The sequence below is a fragment of the Gracilinanus agilis genome, chromosome 4 (assembly GCF_016433145.1).
Source record: "Gracilinanus agilis isolate LMUSP501 chromosome 4, AgileGrace, whole genome shotgun sequence".
In the NCBI taxonomy this organism is placed as follows: domain Eukaryota; kingdom Metazoa; phylum Chordata; class Mammalia; order Didelphimorphia; family Didelphidae; genus Gracilinanus; species Gracilinanus agilis.
In genome coordinates this window covers 309,665,629-309,687,358 of record NC_058133.1, presented here as the reverse complement: position 1 = coordinate 309,687,358, position 21,730 = coordinate 309,665,629, and the positions used below count along the sequence as shown (strand labels likewise).

Here is a 21,730-nt window from a genome sequence, read left to right as displayed (position 1 = left end):
CACTATTGCTATAAGGCAAATGCTGCCCCTATGAATAATGGCAGCTTCAGCCACAATCTATAACTGCCTAAGTATTTATGCGGATTTGGGGGAAAATCTTTTGATTCAGTATATGCCTCAGGTGGTTGAGTTTCCAGATATCCTTCAAGTACTCTCTGAGAACAGTACGATGAGAATCCTATATCTGTCATTTTTATATAGCATTAGTGCCATTCTATAGCCACTGAAAGTACTCTAAAAATACAATGCCAACAAAGTCATCTTTTGCAACGCATCTTTGAAAGAGGTAAATAAATAGCTTACAATTATATAGAAAATACCCATACATAGTTGATTTTGTTTCTTTTTTCAATCAAAGTTAGGAGACCTGGGTTCTGGTCACAGTAGAGTATTTGACACTAAAAATGTACCTAATATTATCAGGTATAGTTTCCTCATCTTTAAATGAAAATAATATCTGCCATACCTCTGAGAATAAATAACAATAAAATGAAACCGCAGAAGAAAACATGACCAATAGAAATAGCTGTGGAAGGTTAGAAGAAAAGAAAATATGCAGTGGCATGGAGAAGAATTAACTACAAATTGTTAGAATAATGATGACGATGATAATGACTATTACAAATATTGTTTTAGAGTTTGCAAAATACTTTACTCAGAGCAGCATTTCTATAAGTAGGTAGAGCATGTACTGTTTTCCTTTTTCAAAGGATCAAATTAAGGCAGAGAAAGGTTAAGTGACTTGATCAATCAAAAAGAATTTATTAGAAGGAGCATACTATGTGTTAAGCATTATACTAGGTACTATGGTTACAAAGTATAAAAAATGAAACATTAACTATTCTCTTGTAAAATTTAAATTCTATTCAAGCCTTATATTTTAACAGCTAAGATTACATAGTTATTAAGGACATTGGTCTAGGATTTGAACCCAGGTCTCCTGCCTACAAATACAAACTCTATTACACTACAGTGACTCTCAACAATAGGTAGATAAGGTCCTAAGCATGACTAAGGGAAGAACTGGTATCACAGTAAAGAGATAAAGGCTAATGCTGTATTTTAAGCATTACTTTCTGACCTCAATCTTCATTAGGGAAACCAGAAAAGGTATTTTAAAATAATCTTTTGAATAAAATAATATAGTCAGAGGAATATTTTAAAGATAATGAAAAAAATAGTTAAACCCAAGAAAGACAAGTCTTTCATCTGTTCTGGCCAACCACATATATAAAATTGCATCCATAGCCAGCAATGGGTAATTCTATAAGAAATATCATTATTTCATTTTAAAATATTCATATAATCAAAATTCCTTCAGGTTTTTAGAAAGTGAAACAATGGTTTATCAGCACTACTAAATGAAATGGTTTCATAGGCCACTTAAGGCAATGCATGCACTTATGAATTGGAATTTTTGAACTCTCTCTCTCCCATACTGAGAATAAAATTAGTCTTTGTTACATGGTTATTTTCCCACTATACTATCCTAAATGCATATGTTTCTAAAATTATGGGGAAAGTATTTTATCTGAAAGTTGAATTTCCACCACCGTCACTCACAGTAATTTAAAATGGATTCTTTTTAAGGCATAACATCCACCTTCCACATTGCCAAGTTATAAGAAATACACAAACCTATTTGACTATAAAAGTTACAGCATAACATCCTATATTTTATGAAATTCACATAGCATTAAAATTACTAATAATGCCACTGTTTATTATAAAATTAAGTCAGAAAAGACTGATTTTAATTAAAAATTAATTTGAATTACATACAATTTCTTTCCAAAAGGCTAAAAAAACCCCACATAGTTTAAGATATGATAGCAAACATGTAATCAAATAAAGAGGACAATTTCATTTACACAGATGTTATGAGGAAATCTTTTTAAGAAAAGTTATAAATAGTTAACACTATTTCATTGAGTAATTAATTTTTCTTGTCAAGATTCTTAATATTTGGTACAAGGGTCAAGTTTGCTCCTTAAAAATAAAAAAGCTCAACAAAGGGTATCACTCTTCCAAATACCAACTACCATGATTCAATTTAACAATCTAACATAAGAAAATGTAAGATATAAGTAATGCTATCAGATTGTTCTATCTCCCTACCTAATCTTTAAAGCAGGGATCCTTAACTTAGAATTCATTCACTTTGTATTTTTATAACTGTCATTTAGTATCATTGATTTTCTTTATAATTCTATGTGTTTTATTTTATGTATTTTCAATTCAAATATTATAAGTAGGGTTCCACAGATTTCCCTCTTGACTGCCAAACATGAATTAGAAACAATGTAGAAAAGCATCCAGCCTGCCCCTGCCTTGGGGGCTTGGGGTGGTAAAGAAGAAAAAAACTCAGAGGGCAGTAAAGGCTGGGACCTTCACTGAAAGGGACAAGGAAGAGCAATCTCACAGCTAAGAGTACCTTTTGCATACATATATACAAAGAGTACCTTTGCATACACTTATATACACTTATAAAGATGTAAGGCAGCTGAAAAAGCAAGGACAAGAATATAGAAAATGAACCCTTCAGCGTCTGGTCTGGCAATCAGATCTAAGGCAGGAATATCCTGACAACTGTTTAACTAGCTTTACAGAACACACTTTTTTGAGTTTAATTTGCATTAATATTTTTTCATCACTTGAGTCTAGATAATCAACAAAATAATAAATCAAGTGACTATGTGTTGTATTTGCTGATTTCCAACCTACAAATGCTCACAGCATTTTGTAGAGCAGAGTCCTAATCAAGAGTTATATCATTTATTGTATCATCTATCTAAAGACACAACAGCAGGAGGCAGTATGGCAAAGAGGCTTCATTGAGTAAAATGGAGGAAGATGCAGAAAATGACAGATAAGAGGTCAGGAATTCCACAGAGTTGCTCTACCTCTAAGCACCAAAGGAATCCTGTATCTTCTCAGAGCATGAGCTTCAGGAATGGAGATGGATAAGTTCCTATCCCATTTCACTCATCAATTTCTGGATGACTTTTGATGGAGGGGGCACTGTTAAGATTAATCTTTTGGGAGACAGCTGGGCAGCTCAGTGGATTGAGAGCCAGGCCTAGAGATGGAGCTCCTAGGTTCAAATCTGGCCTCAGATACTTCCTAGCTGTGTGACCTTGGACAAGTCACTTATATTGCCTAGCCCTTACCACTCTTCTGCCTTGAAATCAATACATAGTACTGGGTTTAGAAGAGAAAAAAGATTAATCTTTTGACATGGATTTTCCTGTTATTTATACACCAGATAGGATCTCAGGTTGCATATTTCACCTATATTATGCCAATTAAACTAACGTCACTGGGGTTTTAAAGGGAACTCATTATTTAATAATATAATTATACAACTATGATAACTACTTGACTTTAAAAGCTTTAAACCCTAAAAAGTGCTTTCCTCCATCAAATCTATAAGATTATATCCTCAGAACTACACCTAGCTTATTAAATGTCTGTTTAATTTAGGTGTATTGGGGCAGCTGGGTAGCTCAGTGGATTGAGAGTCAGGCCTAGAGACGGGAGGTCCTAGGTTCAAATCCGGCCTCAGACACTTCCCAGCTGTGTGACCCTGGGCAAGTCACTTGACCCCCATTGCCCACTCTTACCAATCTTCCACCTATGAGACAATACACAGAAGTTAAGGTTTTAAAATAAAGAAAAAAAATTAGGTGTATTATTAATTCTATTTAACAAATGAAGAAACTGAGCCTCAGGCCAGTTTACCCAGGGTCACTAAGTTTTAGAGGTAGATACAAACCCAGGTGACTCCCGACTCCAAAACCAATATTTTTCTAACATACAATGATTTCTCTTAACATTTTTAAATGTCCACCATATACGCAAAGCACAATATAGGGGATAGAAGCAATACAAAATGATAGAGTCAGTCCTGGATGTCATGAAACTTACCAACAGGGACACACAATTATAGCACATGATGAGTACATTCAAGCTTTGCAAATCATTGCTAAAAGAGCCTAAAAGGGCTAATTTTCGCTGACTTTGGGGGGTGGTAAAGGAAGCATTCCTGGGCAAAGTGGTCCTGGGCTTTAAAAAATTTTAATAGAAGAGAAACTATGGACAATTAAGTATGGCAGTCTGTAAAAGACAGATTAAAAGGGCAGCAATTCTGATTTCCAGAAACCTCAATCATCTGGAATATACTCCAAAACAAATATTCTAAAGCAAATAACTGTCACAAAGTCCACTTTATTCAGAGGCAGAGAACCAACCAACCATACAACTTAAGACTTAGGGCTAAAATGGACCTCAGAAACTATCTTGTCCATACCCTTCATTTTATAGATGAAAAAGCTACAGTTCAGGGAGAATCTGACCTGAGGTGTGTCACAAGTAATAGAAAATAGAGCTGGAAGTGGCATCTTACTTCCTCTTAGTAAAAACACAGAAATGTTGGTAAATGAAATATTAAACCAGTTAACTAAAAAAAGTCACTGATGTGGAACCCTTAGGTCTCTGATAAAGTCACATAGAATAATAGTAGCTCATATTTACATAGCATTTTTAGTTTTGTAAAATAATTTACATTATGCTATTTCATCCAAACAACAACCCTGTAAGCTAGCTATTGTTATAATTCTATTTTACAGGTGAATGAACTGAGACTCAAGAGTTAAGTGACTTGCCTGGCATCATAGAGTTAATAAGTGTCAAAGGAAGGATTTTTTTTTTAATTTGTTTGTTGGTTACATTAGAATGCCCAGGTTTTTTTTTTTCCCTCTCCATTCTCCCTGCCCTAGAGAGGGGCCCCTCAAAAAGTATACATACAGGGCAGCTGGGTAGCTCAGTGGATTGAGAGCCAGGCCTAGAGACAGGAGGTCCTAGGTTCAAATCCGGCTTCAGACACTTCCCAGCTGTGTGACCCTGGGCAAGTCACTTGACCCCCATTGCCTACCCTTACCAATCTTTCACCTATGAGTCAATACACAGAAGTTAAGGGTTTAAAATTAAAAAAAAAAAAAAAGTATACATACAACATGTCTTTTTTGTGTCTATCAGCTCTTTCTCTGGAGATGGATATTCACAAGTTATTCTTCCAATATCAACTCTGTACCTGTATATAAGTATCCTTTCCACATTGTGGGGGTTAAGATTTAATAAGGGTTAATGTATCCTCATAATCTGGAAAATCTGCATAAAAATTTTTGGCTTTTGAGTTGTTTTTGCAAACTTTAACTTTTTACTAATTTTAATTTTTAAAAAGAAATTGTGCCTGGGGGCAGCTGGGTAGCTCAGTGGAGTGAGAGTCAGGCCTAGAGACGGGAGGTCCTAGGTTCAAAACCGGCCTCAGACACTTCCCAGCTGTGTGACCCTGGGCAAGTCACTTGACCCCCATTGCCCACCCTTACCACTCTTCCACCTATGAGACAATATACTGAAGTACAAGGGTTAAAAAAAAAAAAGAAATTGTGCCTATGTGTATTATTAAAAGATAAACTATGATGATATTAAACAATATCATAAATATATTTTATGCACTTCCAAGTTACTAAATATTTTTCTGTCCCATCTGCTGGTCTTCACATGTTGTCTGCAACTTCTGCAAAACTCCAAAAAAATTACAATTGAATTTCTTATGCCAACCTGAAATATATCAAAACTGTGATAGGAAAAGTCATGATAAGAAAGGAAATTTATATAATGTTCTCTTGGTTCTACTCAATTTACTTTTCACAATTTCAGATGGGTCTTTCTATGTTTTGTTTTGTTTTTTTTTAATTTAACCTGCTCATCCTTTCTTAGGGCACAGTATCATTCCATCATAATCATATGCCATAGTTCAGTGATGGCAAAACTTTTAGAGATGGCATGCCAGGCCCCACCCCACTCCCCCACCCCAGACCAAGTGCTGCTCCTGCCCCTTACCCCACAGAGGGGAGAAAATGCTCCCATTGGGCTGCTGGGCAGAGGGATGGGTGATGTGAAAAAATTGGTCAGGCACAATGGAGAGGGAGTGGGAGGGAGCAGCTCCACCTGAGACCCTCTGTTTTTCTAGTAACAGACTTTGGGGGTGGGGGTGGAGGGCCGAGTGCCTAAAAAGAGTACTCTGCATGACATCATTGGCACCCATGCCATAGATTTGCCATCACTACCATAACTTGTTCTGTTATCTCCCAAATAATGTGCATCTTCCAGATTTCCAGTTCTTTGCCACCACAAAGAGAGCTGCTATAAATATTTTAGAACATATAGGTTCCTTTTCTTTTTCTCTGATCACTTTGGGAAACACATCCAACAGTGCCATTGCTGAGTTGAAGTGTATATGCAGTTTTATATCTCTCTGGGGCATTTCAGATTGCTCTCCAAAAATGTGTGGATCATTTAACAGTTCCACCAACAGTGTATTAGTGTCTCCCTGAATATTTGTCATTTTGCTCTTTTATTATTTTAGCCAATGTGACAGGTGTTAGATGATAGCTCAGAATTGTTTTAATTTGTATTTCTCTAATGAGAAATGATTTAAAGTACTTTATATGACTAGATATGGTTTTAATATCATCCAAAAACTACCTATTATTATCTTTTGACCATTTATCAATTAGGAAATGGTTTCTGGTCTTAAAATTTTGAAAAAACTTTCTATATATTTTAAATATGAGACCTATATCTGAGAAACTGCCTATAAAATTTTATTCCCAATTTTCTGCTTTCCTTTTAATCCTGGCTATATTCATTTTACTTATATAAAATCTTGTTAATTTAATGTAATCAAAACTATCCATTTTACATCTCATAATGCTATCTCTCTTTTATTAATGAATTCCTCCTCTTTCTATAACATGGAATATTATGTTAGTAGGTAATATGTTCTCTGTTCTTTTAATTTGCTTATATTTTGCTTTTATGTCTAGGTCATATATCAACAGAGATAAGACTTAAACTCAGATTTTACTTTAAGTCCAGAACTTTATCCACTATACCCTGCTGCCTTGGTGTGTATAAATAAATTTAACAAATATAAACAGAGAGAGAAAGAGAGAGAGAGAGACAGACAGACAGACAGACACAAACACACATATAAATAAAATCTGTATAATAAATTTCAGTACCAAAGGAAAATTACTCAAAATGTGAATAAAGGTGAATTACAGCATTGGATTGCATTTAATGACTTGTTTTATTAGAAATTAATGAAAAGATTTTGAACAATTAAAACTTTTATTGCAGGTATAAAAAGAATGCTTTTTGTCCTCCAAATTAATTCTAAATTATGCAATATTTGAGAAATTTTTAAAAGTAAAAGGAAACTTTTTTTCTTTGCAATTCTGCAAAAGGTAAAAATACAAAGGTGCAAAATACTGCATTTTAAGTTTCTCTCTCTGATCTAGCCCCCCCAAATTATTCTACATTTATTTTGAATTATTTCTTATTTATATGCATATGCTGTTTCTCCCCAATTAAAATAAGTTTCTTGAAGGCAGGGGCTGTTTCATTTTTTGCCTCCATAACCTGTCTTCTACATCATAGTGTCTGACTTGCTCAATGAATGCACGAATAAATTCAAAGTCTGTATGCCTTTGGATAGATTTTCTTCTTCTTCTCCAGAAGCTCTACCTTGGTGATCTCGACAACCACCATGGATTCAAGGATCACTTCTGCACATAGGACTATCAAATTTATTTATTTATTCTGTCCTAGTAGTGTCTCTCCTACACCCCAGGACTACAATGCCAACTCCTTGTTGGACAACTCTACACAGACATCCTACAAACATCACCATTTCTACATAACCTAAACTAAATGCATCTTCTATCCTAAATCCATACCTCTATTTCTATTCTAATAAAGGCATCGAACCTTTCTCAGGAATTCAAGTTTGTAATCTTGGAGTCCTTATTAATTCTTCTCTCTCCTTCACCATTCCCCACTATCTATTCAGTTTCCAAATTTTGACATATCTTCCTTTACTAATTTCTCACAGTCAACTCTTTTCTCTTCATAGTGCCAAACACTCTAGTTCTAGACTTTGTGTGTATTACTAAAATATTTTCCTTTACTAATTGGTCTTTCTCCAGTCTATTCCCTCTTTATCTAGATCTTCCCAAGACAGAAGTTTCATTACCAATAAGATAAAATACAAACTTCTGAGCTTACATTTCAGGACCTCCACAATCCAGCAGTAACCTAATCTTACATTTTGCTTCAAGTCACCCACCTCCACATACTGCCTATTCCATTTTAACTGAACTAGTTCTATTCTTAATATACCATCACCTCCATTATCTATGTATTCACATGTGCTGTTCTTCAAATTTGAAATGCAAATCCTCATCTTTGGGTTTCAGAATCCTTATCGTACTTCAAGGCTCAAATCAGGTACCAACTTCTCTATGGGTTTCTTGATGCCTGAGATAAAAAGAGTTCTCTCCCTGCTCAAATATTCCTAAAGCAATTTGCCTGGCTTTTTCTTTTCCCATATTTCTTACCTAGCATAGCAACAATGACTAGTCTTTGCATAGTCCATTACAGACTGCAAAGTACTATATATATGATCTTATTTAAACTTCATAATAATCCTATGAGGTTCTGGTTTACTTGTGTATAATTAATATTTCATCAAAGAAGGGACTGTTTTATTTCTGTCTTTGAATTGCCAATACCTACTATAGTACCTTGAACATTTTAGAGGTTTTGAAAATTTTTTGCTGATTTTAACTGAATCTGAACAAAAAAAAACACAATCAAACAATATACTGAAATTATTTTAAGTCAAAACAATTAAGATAACTTCCGAAAAGAATTTTTTCAACTCTTTTCAACAAATATTAATGCATTTTTATCGTTTGTTGGTAAGTCCATATAACATAGAACTGAAAAGGGATATTAAGAGTCATCTAGTCTAAACCTTTCATTGTACTGATGAGGATATCGAGGCCCAGAGTGATTAAGAGACTTATTCCAGTTGCACAGTAGTAAGTGGCAGGGCTGGGATTCAAGGCCTGGCCACTTGACTCCAAATATTTACTATTTCCATGAAAATACCTTGTCCCTCTAATGTGAACTCATATTCTTGAGATCATATGACAGAAGAAAAAAAATGGGTTTTCAAAGGTATTTCTCAAACAAAATTTGTATTATGTAACCCATGTCTGCTGATGACATATTGATCAAGAAAATTGTAACATTAACATTAAATGTATTCTATTCTTTTATATTTATTTTGTTAAACATTTCCCAAATATATTTTAATGTTTCTAGCAAATGCCCAAGTTTGACTCCTCTATGCTATAGCATGCTTCAACTCTTACCTTGAATCGGTACTAAAATTGTACAATAAGGTAAGTCCTAGATTGTGTAGGAGGAAAACTGAGTTGGAGTGAATTTGTTAAAATTGCAATTACTTTCAGTGATTCTAATCTGCCTGCTAATTTTTTCAGACTATTTTAAAAAATGTAATCTTGGTGATTATTCCCATGATCTCATAAGACTCAAAATTAGGTGATTCAGAGGGTAATGGAAAATTGCCTGGTGAGTGTATATAAACCAGGGCTTATTAACAAAGATGATTTGTATATCATAAAGCAGAGTAAAAGGGCATATTTCTTTGTACTTATTTGATCATCTATAAGGTTCTTTCCAATTCTAATATTCTTTACTCTATGAATGACCAGAAAAGGAGGCGGCGTAGAATAAAAGAAAAAAGATAAGAAGCTAAAATACTGCATTAGAATACAGAAAATATTAAAGAATCAGAGGAAGGCCTCCCACACACTGTGTAGAACCTCTACAGATAATTTACACAGGGACATATAAGAAAATGTGGACAATGAAAAGATTTCCTTTCTGCAACATTAAAATTGGATGAAATAAAAAAATCAATGTAACATGACAGAATCTTAATGTTATAAGGCATCTGACCCCTACCATATATGTTATCTCCCCTAATTTGAATGTTGGATTCTTGAGAACAAAGACTGTCTTGCTTTACTCTTTGCAGACTCATTGCTTAGCACAGCACTAAGTATAGACAGCAGACACTTTGAATAAATATTTTTCAATTCTATTCCACCTTAGTGGCCATTTAATCTATCCTATCCTCCAAAGGAAAATACATTCACATACCTACCCAATGTGAGTGTGAAGCCCCCTATCCCCTTTTATGATTATAATAGTATTAGCATTTATGATTATAACACAAATAATATAGTTTGCTTTATATGAATTATAAGCATTAGCTAAGAAAAATGCAGCTTAGGGTGGGGTATCAAATCTTGCTGACTGGCATTCTGACCTTAAGCCTGTAACCCAAAAGCCCACCACATCCCACTCTATGTAACAAGATAGTCAGTAGGGAGGTGGAGGGCTGCTTTGGAGGGTCTGACAAGACAGTTAGAAGAAAGGTGGAGGGCTGCTCTTGGGTGCAATATCAGTCATCGAACTCTGACTCCTAGTATTAAATCATAATTGTCAGCAGAAAACAATTAGACCCTGACCCTTATTGTAGAGGTTTTTGGAAAGGTCAGCCATAATAATAAATACATAGTGATTATTTTTGTACTTTCCAGCTTAGTCAGCACTTGCATATTTAATTAAGAATTGCCCATGTGAAGATTTTGCATCCATTCTTTTTTAATTTTAATTATATTTTCTGTCACTGTGTCATCAGATTTCTTTGCATAAAAAAAGGCTGTCTCCTAAGGCTTGAGGTCTTTGATCTTGATCTTGACCAAAGTCTGGATTTATTGTGAAACTGGTCATCTCTCAATAAACCTAATAGCTTGAAGACTGTACTGGTGTGATAAATTTTCACCACACCAAAAAATTGGCACTCTAATTATGCTTGAAGACCATCATTGAGAGTGAACCTTCTGAAAAAGTCTATTCCATGGTTAATTTCTACCATTATTGCAGTTTCTGGCTTCTGGGGCTAAAGAAAACTTTAATTCCTCTTCCACATGATAGCCTTTAAAATACCTGAAAGACAGTTATTATGCTCCACCCCACCCCCCCAGTCTTCTCTTCTTCAGCCTAAATACCCTCATTTTCTTCAAATGATTCTCATATAACTTAGACTCATGGCCTTTTTCTGTGGACATACTTCAGTTTATCAATATGCTTCTTAAACCATGGGGCTGAAAATTGAACACAATATTCCAGATTAAATGTAATTTTTTTAAAAATTGCTTCCCTACTCTCAGAAGCTATTTCTCTCTTAAGGTAGTCCACAATTGCATTGGCTTTTCTAACTACGTCAAAATATAGGCTCATACTGAGCTTGCAGTCAATTAAAACCATGAGATCTTTTTTCAAAATCAACTATTATCTAATAATGTTTATTCTATATTATGCTTATGATATTAATTTTTTTACCAAGTGCAAGATTTCATCCCTACTGAATTTCATCTTAATATAATCTGCCTAATTCTCTGGTCTGTCAAGATTCTTTTCGATCCTATCATTCATCGTATTAGTTATCCCTCTCAGTTTGATGTCCTCTAAAATGTAATGAGGACATACATTAGCCTTTATCTGGGTCATTGATAAAATTATTAAATAGCACAGGGACAAGCAAAGATCCCTAGGTTGTCCACTGAAGATCTCCTGCTACAACTGAAAATCAAACATTTCTTTTAAATTTAAATTTTATTTTTTCCTAAATTACATGTAAAAAGCTTCCAAAACTTTAAAAAGAATTGTAAGACTCCAATTCTCTCCCTCTCTCTTCTCACCACCCCCTTTCCCTCCACCCCAAGATAATAAGCAGTCTTATATAGATGTTACATGTGCAATCACAAAAAAACATTTCTCCATTTTTTACTCCTTTTGTGGAAGGAATCTGAGCAAAAAAAATTTAAGAAAGAAAGTAAAAAAAGTTTCCTTTGGTCTGGAGGCAGACTATATCAGTTCCTTTTCTGGAAGTAGATGACATTTTTTTATCACGAGTCCTTTGGGTTTGTTTGCACTAGATCATTGTATTGCTGAGAATAGCTAACTCATTCACAACTGTTCACTGTACAATATTCCTGTCACTGTGTACAATGTTCTCTTGGTTCTGCTAATTTCACTCTGCTTCAATTCATAAAAGCATTCCAGGGTTTCTAGCTCCTCCAGCTTGTCAACTTACAGCACAATAGTATTCCACTACAATCATTACTTACTCAGCCATATCCTAATCAATGAGTATCCCCTCACTTTCCAAATCTTTGCCCCCCTTAAAAAGAGATTCTTTTACATATTTTTGTACATCTAGGTCCTTCCCCCACCCCTTTAAAAAAATCTCTTTTGGATATAAACCCAATAAAGGTATTGCTGAGTCACAGGATTTTATAGCCCTTTGGGCATAGGTCCAAATTCCTCTCCTAAATGACTGAATCAGTTCAAATTTCCCCCAAGAATGTATTCGTGTTCCAACTTTCCCACATTCCCCCTCCAAGTTTTGTCATTTTCCTTTTTTGTCATAATAGCCATATAACAGATGTAGGATGGTACTGCAGTTGTTTTAATTTGCATTCTCTATTTAATAGTGATTTAGAGTACTTTTTTGCCTGACTTATTTGAGAAATGTTTGTTCATATCCTTTGATAATTTATCAACTGGGGCACTGACTTGTATTTTTATACATTCAACTTTTTGAGAGAAACTTGCAAAAGATTTTATACCATTCTTATTACTATATATTACTCTCAATCCTGTTTTCTCCCATTTAGTTTTTGACTACCACATCCTCCATTTTGCCCTATTTTTTCTATTACCCCCACACCCCTTCTCTTATTCTCCTCCTCTCCTATTTCCTGTAGAATAAGATCGATTTCTATCTCACTGATTGTATATGTTCATCCCTCACTGAGCCAATTCCTAAGAAAGCTAAGGTTTACATCATTCCCCTTCTAACCTCTCCTATCTTCCTCTCCACTGTTAAAGCTCTTTCATGCATCTTTATTTGCAACAATTTATCCCATTGTATTTTCTCCCTTCCCTCTCCCTTCAATGCATTCCTCTTTCTCATGCCTTAATTTTATTTTTTTAGATATTTCTCTATCATATTCAACTCATACTTTTGCCCTCTGTCTATATATACTGTTTTTAACTACTCTAATAAGGATAAAGTTCTTAGAGGTTACAAGAATCATCTTCCCATGAAGGTATGCAAATAATTTAACTTTATTGAATGTCTTTTGATTTTTTCCTGTTTATTTTTTTATGCTTCTCTTGAGTCATATTTGAGGAGTCAAGTTTTCCATATAGTTCTGGTCATTTATCAGGAATGTTTTAAAGTCCTCCAGTTCAGTGAATAACCATTTCCCCCCCTGTTTTGCTAGTTAATTGATTCTTTGTCAGTGGTTCCCAAACTTTTTTGGTCTACTGCCCCCTTTCCAGAAAAAATATTACTCAGCACCCCCTGTCACATACTATCACCGCCCCCTTACAGTTATTCACCACCCCCAAATACACCTGTGGCCATCATAGCCCCCCTGGATCATTGCAGCACCCACCAAGGAGCAGTGGCACCCACTTTGGGAATTACTGTTCTTGTTTGAAATCCTAGCTCATTTGCCCTCTAGAATATCATATTCCAGGCTTTTCAATCCTTTAATGTAGAATCTGCTAAATCTTATGTTATTCTGATTATGGAACCACAATATTTGAATTGCTTCTATTTGGCTACTTGAAATATTTTTCCTAGACCTGGAAGTTCTGGAATTTGTATAAAATATTGTTGGGAGTTATATTTTTGAAATGTCTTTCAGGAGGCAATTGATGAATTCTTTCTATTTCTATTTTACACTCTGGTTGTAGAATATCAGGGCAGTTTTCCTTGATAATTTCTTTTAAGATGATATCTAAATCCCCCCCACCCCCCAAACATGGTTTTCAGGTTGTCTAATAATTCTTAGATTATTTCTCCTGGATTTATTTTCTAGGTCAACTGTTTTTCCAATGTTTTATATTTTCTTCAATTTTTTCATTCTTTTGACTTTGATTGTTTCTGGATGTTTCATGGAGTGATTAGCTTCCACTTGCCTGATTCTAATTTTGTAGCATGATTTCTTTGAGTGAGCTTTTGTACCTTTCCATTTCATTTTGGCCAATTCTACTTTTTAAAGGGTTCTTCTCTTCAGTCCATGTTTGTATTTCTTTTTCCTAATGGCCAATTCTGCTTTTTAAGAAGTTCTTCCCTTCAGTGGATTTTTGTGCCTCTTTTTAACAACTGTCTTACTCTGTTTCTTAAGTTATTAATTTCTTCAGTATTTTTGGTATCTCCTTTATCAAGCTATTGACTTTTTTTTTTATGATTTTTCGGTATCACTCCCATTTCTTTTCCTAATTTTCTTTTACCTGTCTTATTTAATTTTTAAAATCCTTTTTGAGCTTCTCCATTAAATCTTTTTGAGCTTGTAAACAATTCCTGTTTTCCTTTGTGATAATGAGATTAAATCTACCTTGTACATCTTTAGATTTAATCACCAAAGGTGAAAATATCTCCACTTAACTCACAAGTTGGGAGGTCTGTAACCCACGTGTGTTAGAAGAATAAGTGACAAATCAGAATTTACTGACTGCCTCTTGGGCAGTCCTAAGAAAAGCATCTGTTGCGATTATACACGCAAACTAAGAGAAAGGCACAGGAAGTGACACAAAAGAGGCCCCTTTAAAAAGAGAAAGTTGAGTGAGTCAGGGGCTTTTCTGGTTCTTGCTTGGACATGGAGGAGTGCTGGACCTGGGACTCTGAGACCTTGGTGAGACTGCTCTTAAATCTCTCTCTCTCTCTCTCTTAGAACTAAATGTGGTGAGTGAAGAAGGCTGACTCCTTTAATCTCCCAGGAGGTACTAGCCTCCAGGAGACTCCCTTCATTGGGAGAAGCCCTTGTAGCTAAAATCCTTTTTAATTGACTTTTAGGCTCTGACTGGGCTTCTGGAGCCCTGTCGGAGTAAAGCCCAGACTTAAATACAAATCTCTTATTCTACCCTCTTCTCATCTCTCTACTTCCACTCTCTCCTATATTTTGTAAATAAACTTCCATAAAATTCATTTTAACTTTAAGTTATTCTTAATTGGGGATTGATAATTGTTCAATCCTCTGGCGACCAACCTTTTAATACTTACCCAATCAAAACCCCTTTTTCCCCCTTACACCTTGGAGGCTTTGGATGAAGCAGTATCAACTTTGTTGTCTTCTGAGTTTGTGTTTAGGTCTTCCCTGTCACCAAAACAACTTCCAATGTTGAATTTCTTTTTTTGCTATTTGCTCATTTTCCAGTCTTTTTCTTTTAATTATTTTTTAAGTTAATGTTGGATTCTGTATCTATGGTGAAGGGAGTTATCTTCCAAAGCTTCAGATTCTTTGTCAAACTGCCTTCATAGCTAGCTCTGGGGATCTATAAGTTTTCAGTTCTTGCAAGGACAATATAAGCAGAGGCATGTTGAACACTCTCCCAGTCTAGTCTATGAGTAACACCAAGCACTCTTTTTCCCCTTGTAACTGTGACCAGGGTCCCCTAATTCCCTGTGGCCATAAGTGCTGATATGTACTAGTAGTGCTCCTTCTCACCCTAAGACTGCATCTCTAGACTAAAATTTGCTTCTACATATCGGCAAATGCAACAAGAATCTTGTACACAGCAAAGGGACTCCTATAATCTCCTTCTTAGGAGTTGTCCAACACTCCCTTACCATTTGTGGCTGAGAACTCCAGAAGCTTTAGCTGATGATTCAGCTGTCCCCAAGACCTGCTGCCATGGTGGGGCCTGCCTTGGTGTGCTGCTTTGTACTCTATTTCCACAGTATTGCAATAGATCTTTTATGCTAGCCTTTTTGTTATGGGTTGAAAAATTATTTCAACCCATCTCTTTGTGGGCTGTGCTGCTCCAGAATTTGTTTTGAGGCGCTATATATCATAGTTTTTAGAGGATAATTTGGTGATTAGGTGAGTCTATGTACCTTTCCTGCCATTTTGTCTCCACCCATATTTAACCATTACCATCTACTTTGAGTTGGCCAACATCCATCTGTATTACTGTACAATCTATATCTCTCCATCTTCTCTACAAAAATAAAACAGGATATTGTATCAAAGGCTTTGCATAAATCAAGGTAAACCATAGACATAACAACTCTTCTCATGCACTTGAGTTTTTTTGTTGTTGTTGTTGTTTTTAAATAAAAACCTTTACCTTCCATCACAAAATCAATACTATGTATTGGTTCCAAGGCAGAAGAGTGGTAAGGGCTAGGCACTGAGAGTTAAGTGACTTGTCCAGGGTCACACAACTAGGAAGTGTCTGATGTCACATTTGAACCCAGGACCTCCCATCTCTAGGCCTGGCTCTCAATCTACTCAGTCACTTAGTTGCCCCCTTCTCACATACTTAAATAGTTATTCTGTCAAAAAAGGAATTGAAGATACTCTGGCTTGATGGAGATAAAATGGTTCTTTGCAGTCATCACTTCTCCATCTAAATGTTCAACAATTATCTACTTAAGAATCCATTCTTTAATGTCTCCAAGAATCAAATTCAAGCTCAAATATGGCTTATAGATTCTGTTTTCTCCCTCCCCCCACTTTTTTAAAGAATTGGGACACCTGTTCTCTCTTCCAAAAAGATCTGGGTATGTTTGGAGACTAAAAGAAAGGAAACAATATTTAGAAACAAATTAGAAATTAGGGACAGAGTAAGGAAGGAAAACTGAAATGGAAGCCTCTTGAGATAAAATAGATATACAGCAAAGGTTTGGCCTTGGCAAAGATAAAGGCCACCTTGTTGTTAAAAGTTAGAGAAAAAGGAAAAGAAGGTGGGGAGGGAAAGATAACAAGTTTCAAATTATAGATTAATGGAGAAGAGACAGCTTATGACAGGTTGTCTTTATTTTCTCAACCAATTTAAAAGTCTATGCATACATGCATTTTGCATCAAGGTCTAGAAGAGAAACATGCAACTGGGTCAAAAAAAAAACAAACCTGAATAATAGAAAGATGACTTTATACTTCAGAAACTGTGTAGTGTTTTAATGATCTCAAGTTGCTAACTCCCCAAAACACCCATCAATTCATCACTGACATTCTCCTGTTGATAGTATAATGGCTAAAAATCCCTGTCTAGCCTGGACAAGCTGTTACTACAACTAATACTGCATTTTCAAATAAGGAAACTAAGGCTCAGAGAGGTTCACAGGACAGGTACTTAGTAAGCACTTATTAAACTAAATAAAAATTCTCAATTCCATATTTTACTTTAATAAAATGTCTCTTGCCAAATATAAAAGACAAATACAAAATATGATTTTAGTCCAATAAATAAGAAGAACCCCATGAGCATAAACTAATAAGAATATTTTAAGGACTTCTTTTTTTCCCAAATCTTCAATAAAATTTATTAAATACCCAGAACACCCTTCTTTAAGATTTAACAATATTCAGAAAATTTAAAAAATTGCTCCCTTTTAAGTATTTTTTTTTTTAAATTTTAAACCCTTAACTTCTGTGTATTGACTTATAGGTGGAAGATTGGTAAGGGTAGGCAATGGGGGTCAAGTGACTTGCCCAGGATCACACAGCTGGGAAGTGTCTGAGGCCGAATTTGAACCTAGGACCTCCTGTCTCTAGGCCTGGCTCTCAATCCACTGAGCTACCCAGCTGCCCCCTCCCTTTTAAGTTTTAAAACAACATAAGTATTATAATAAAGGATATCATTTTTCAAATTATTGATCCTTACATCTTTATTCAACAAACTTTAGGGCATGTACAACATCATATGTAGGTAACTTGACAAATAGCAGAGAGAAAGTAACATATGTGATCAAGAAAAAAATCCTGAAATATTTTTAAAGGATGTTAAACATAAAAAGGCATTTGAAATTCTAATATGCTCAAGTAATTCTATTCAAATGAATTTGTCTTTGATTTGAAGGATCTCTCTGACCATGCAGATCAAATCTGATTCAAGCTTGACTATCATGGGAATTCTGTCCATGATATTTGAAAATTTTTTTACTGCAAAGGGGACACCTAAACACCCTTTTTCACAAGGGAGGACACCGGTGGAGAACTTTACATATCCATCTGTCATCCCTGGCTTTTGCCACATGAGACTGATCCATCTTCTGTCATATAATTCCTTGATGAGGTCCTTTATTCTTTTACTTCTTTGGAATTCTTTATTAGGTATGTGTTACAAGATGGTCACACTCACTCACCATTAGGCTCTCTGGCACTACCTCTGGGATATTCACCTTTAGCTGTTCAGAGGAAACAGTACTGCCATATAGTAAAATCAGTTAAAAAATGGTCCTAGAAATATACCAACTGGGCTAACAAAAGGTGGTCTATTACATGACATTTATTGTTTCACTCATTTGGACTTTGGGCTAAAATTTACGATAAGCTAACTTCTACAAATCTCCTTTTGGAGCAATTTTTTTTCTTGCTTCTGAAACAGTCAAGTTCAATTAAAGACCAAAAGTATGACTCACTTCTAGATAACTGTTCCACAAGAGTTATTGGGACATTCTGAAGAACATACTAATGATGGCTGAATTCTTTCATAAGAATGGGTCTATTTCACAGCAAATTAGATTTAAAAAGATTTCTGTAGTTTTAATTTTTGTTTTCACTTTTAGTGACTGTTGTTTTTCTACGCAGAGGAAAAAGAAAATTCAATATGCCTACAAAATTGGAACAAAAATATTTGCTATATATTTCTCAACTTTAATTGGTTCACCATTGGAGGACTTAAATCTAAACTCCTAAAAATTTTACCCTACAAAGGCAATTAGCTTTAAATTGTAATTAATTGAGAAGAAAAATTCATCAGAAATCAAACAAAGAAAGAAGGTGAGTGTGATATTTTTAAACACTATAATACAGTAACCATTAAAAGATTACTAGATTCAGGTAATTCTTAGACAATGAGAACAATCTTGGCTTTCAGATATTCCAACCAAAGTAATCCCCTCCAAACTCTTTTTAATTCACTTTGAGCAGGTTTAGGATATAAAATGAGTTGATCATCTACCTACTCCACAGCTTTAATTACTATTTTCACCAAAGAAAACAAAGAGAAAGTTCAAGTCAATTATACAGAATAAAGCAAATATACATACAAGCATGCCCAAGCACATACATTTCATATTTCAGTTTTGGACATTAAAAATTAGAAATAGAGAAACATATTCCAAAAGTCACAAAGCTGGTTATAACCCACAATGAAAGAACCAGAATCTGAACTTTTGTTCACTCAAAAATCATTTTGTTTATGATAAATTTACCAAAAAAAAAAAAAAAAAAGGCAGAAGGCACAATGGATAAAGAGCTGGCTTTGAAACCAAAAAAGATCTGTGTCCCTTCTGGTACATGGCTACAGGGCTACGGGAAGGCACTTATTCTCAGTGCACTAAACAATTATCTAAAGAATTCTGCCTTACTCTGCCATCTTGGCTCTATTGACTTCCCCCCACCCCCAGAAAGAATTCTAGAAAATGTGCTGATCTGCAGTGGTAGAAGTTGTTTTCTCACTTCAGAGTTCTCTATACCAGTGAAATCACAAGTCTAGTCCCTATCTTCAATCCTAAGAAATTATTATGAGATAATGCTACCAAGAGGTTAGAAAGTTAGCCATCATAAGAAGAGCTCAAAGTTCAAGTCCTACCTCTGACATATATACTAAGGCAAGTTAGATGACATCATGGATAGTTTGCTTGACTTGGAGTTAGAAAGACCTAAGTTCAAGTTCAGTTTCAGACATTTAACAGCACGGGATCTTGGGCAATACACTTATCCTATGTCCACTTCTATTTTGTCATCTGTAAAAAACCTGCCTCCCAGGTTTGTGAGGATATAAGATAATATCTGTAAAGCCAAAATACTGCAAGTACTGTTGTGGTGGTGGTTGTTGTTAACCTCTTAAGTGTCCCAAGGAAACTCTCTAAGACTCTAAAAGTTGCTGAGAAGGGTCAGAGAGTATTTACAGAGCTTTCTGTATGGGAAATTCCCTCTACCAAGGAATTACAAATCTGATTCAAAATACAAAGAATAAGATTATATAAACATAAAAGGACAAAAGTTCTTAACAAAATCTTAGCCTAAATTTCTCAAATTAATTACTTATCAAATTATCTACAAAGCCTCCAGTCAACTTTCGAGGCCATAAAGTTTATGCCTCTGCCTTCTCTGTCTAGCTACCAGAATTCACTGCCAGCTTTTATTTGTTATAATGCCATCTGCTATAACACCCAATAATTCTCTGGTCTTTTAAATACAGTTTTTAAAAAACAGTGATGGTTTTTGCAATGATCACCTTGATCTTTTTATAATTTTCCCCCCACAATTCCCTATACCACTACACTAAATCCCCTTTAATTAAGTATTAAATATATTCTTTCAATATGCCACTGAGGCACTATTCTACTGCCTCACTGTGGCGAGACAGTGACATTGCATTCTTTAATGTATACCAACAAAGTACAGGTCCAGAAATAGACTACTTGTTTATTATATCTGAAAAACAGCCTTAAAGCTCCTCACAAGAGTCTGGCCAAGTAATAAATTTTTCAGAGATGGCAACTTATAAAATACAGATAAGTAGCATTTATTTAGTGGAAGGCATACACATGCCAAAGGACCTTTCTAAATAAATTTATTTAAATCAATGATATATATCAATCTCCATTATCAAGCTATTTCTCATTTGCCAAATCACATTAACAGTATATAAAAAGTAAAAATGGACTCCAAACATCAATTTTTTTATATCCATCAATACAAAACTTCAATACATCATCAATACAAATCATCAGTCTTTAATTTTAGCATATGATACTGTATGTTTGGAATTGGGGAGATGCCATTTAAAAGTATGTTACAAATTTCCTATGGACACGTGGGGGCTATGAGACTACATTTCCCATGATCCCAATGGGTTTCCGGTTTCCAGTTTTTGGGTGTGGGGACGTCACACATCCCCACACATAGGGCAGCTTAAATTCGGAGGAGGGCCTAGAGAAAGTCTCTTGGTTTTCCTGAGTGGCTGGCTGGTGTACGAGAGGGACAAGATGGGCTCTGGCGGTAAATTTAAAAGATAGTCAGGCGTGGTCAAATATAGTTTACCAACATGGCCATGGCTTTAATTAAACTAATAATTTCTCTTATTTTATCAGTCTTTATCATTTTTAATCTTAACAATACAATAATACAAACATAAAAATTAAGCATTTAGTAAAGAAGAAGAAATAAGAAAAATGTACTTACATTGGTAACAGTCACTGCATTTTTGTCGTAGTATTTCTTTTTTTCATATTTATCCCTGATGAAAAATTCCACTGCTCTGAAAACAACTTAAGGAAAAAAAAAAGTGGCCATGTCTGCTTTCTTTTTGACTCATTTTCTTAACTCACATTACTAATGCCTAGACATTCATCCATAATAGGGCTTTCCCACACCCAATTCTATTCCTTTTTTGTTAATATAAAATTCTGATATCTAGAATGTGCTCTCCTCTCCTTAGCACTCCTTTGCAATGAGAAATTATTTTCTTTTGAAAGCTTTTCCTAATCAAGAAAAACCTCTGAACCTAATACCCATGAGAAAATGTTTTAGCCCATAACATACAACATAAAAAAGGAACACTAGAGAGAATATAAAGCATAGTTAGCTTTTTATTTTGTTTCTCAATGTAATGTCACTCAATGTGTCAAAAAGGTATCCTTGGGTATTAATATAGTCATGGGCAATTACCTTGCTTGCTAGGTTGGGAAACG

General features: G+C 35.0%; 1 protein-coding gene across 2 annotated transcripts in view; it reads right to left on the bottom strand.

Moving 5' to 3' along the window:
* Positions 1-21,730, bottom strand: part of SMAP1 (small ArfGAP 1) — a 249,405-nt gene that overhangs the window by 83,578 nt on the left and 144,097 nt on the right. For both annotated transcript variants that reach the window (XM_044676039.1, XM_044676040.1), the window contains exon 4: positions 21,222-21,297. In XM_044676039.1, the coding sequence (XP_044531974.1) occupies positions 21,222-21,297 (76 nt within the window). The remainder of the gene's footprint in view (positions 1-21,221; positions 21,298-21,730) is intronic.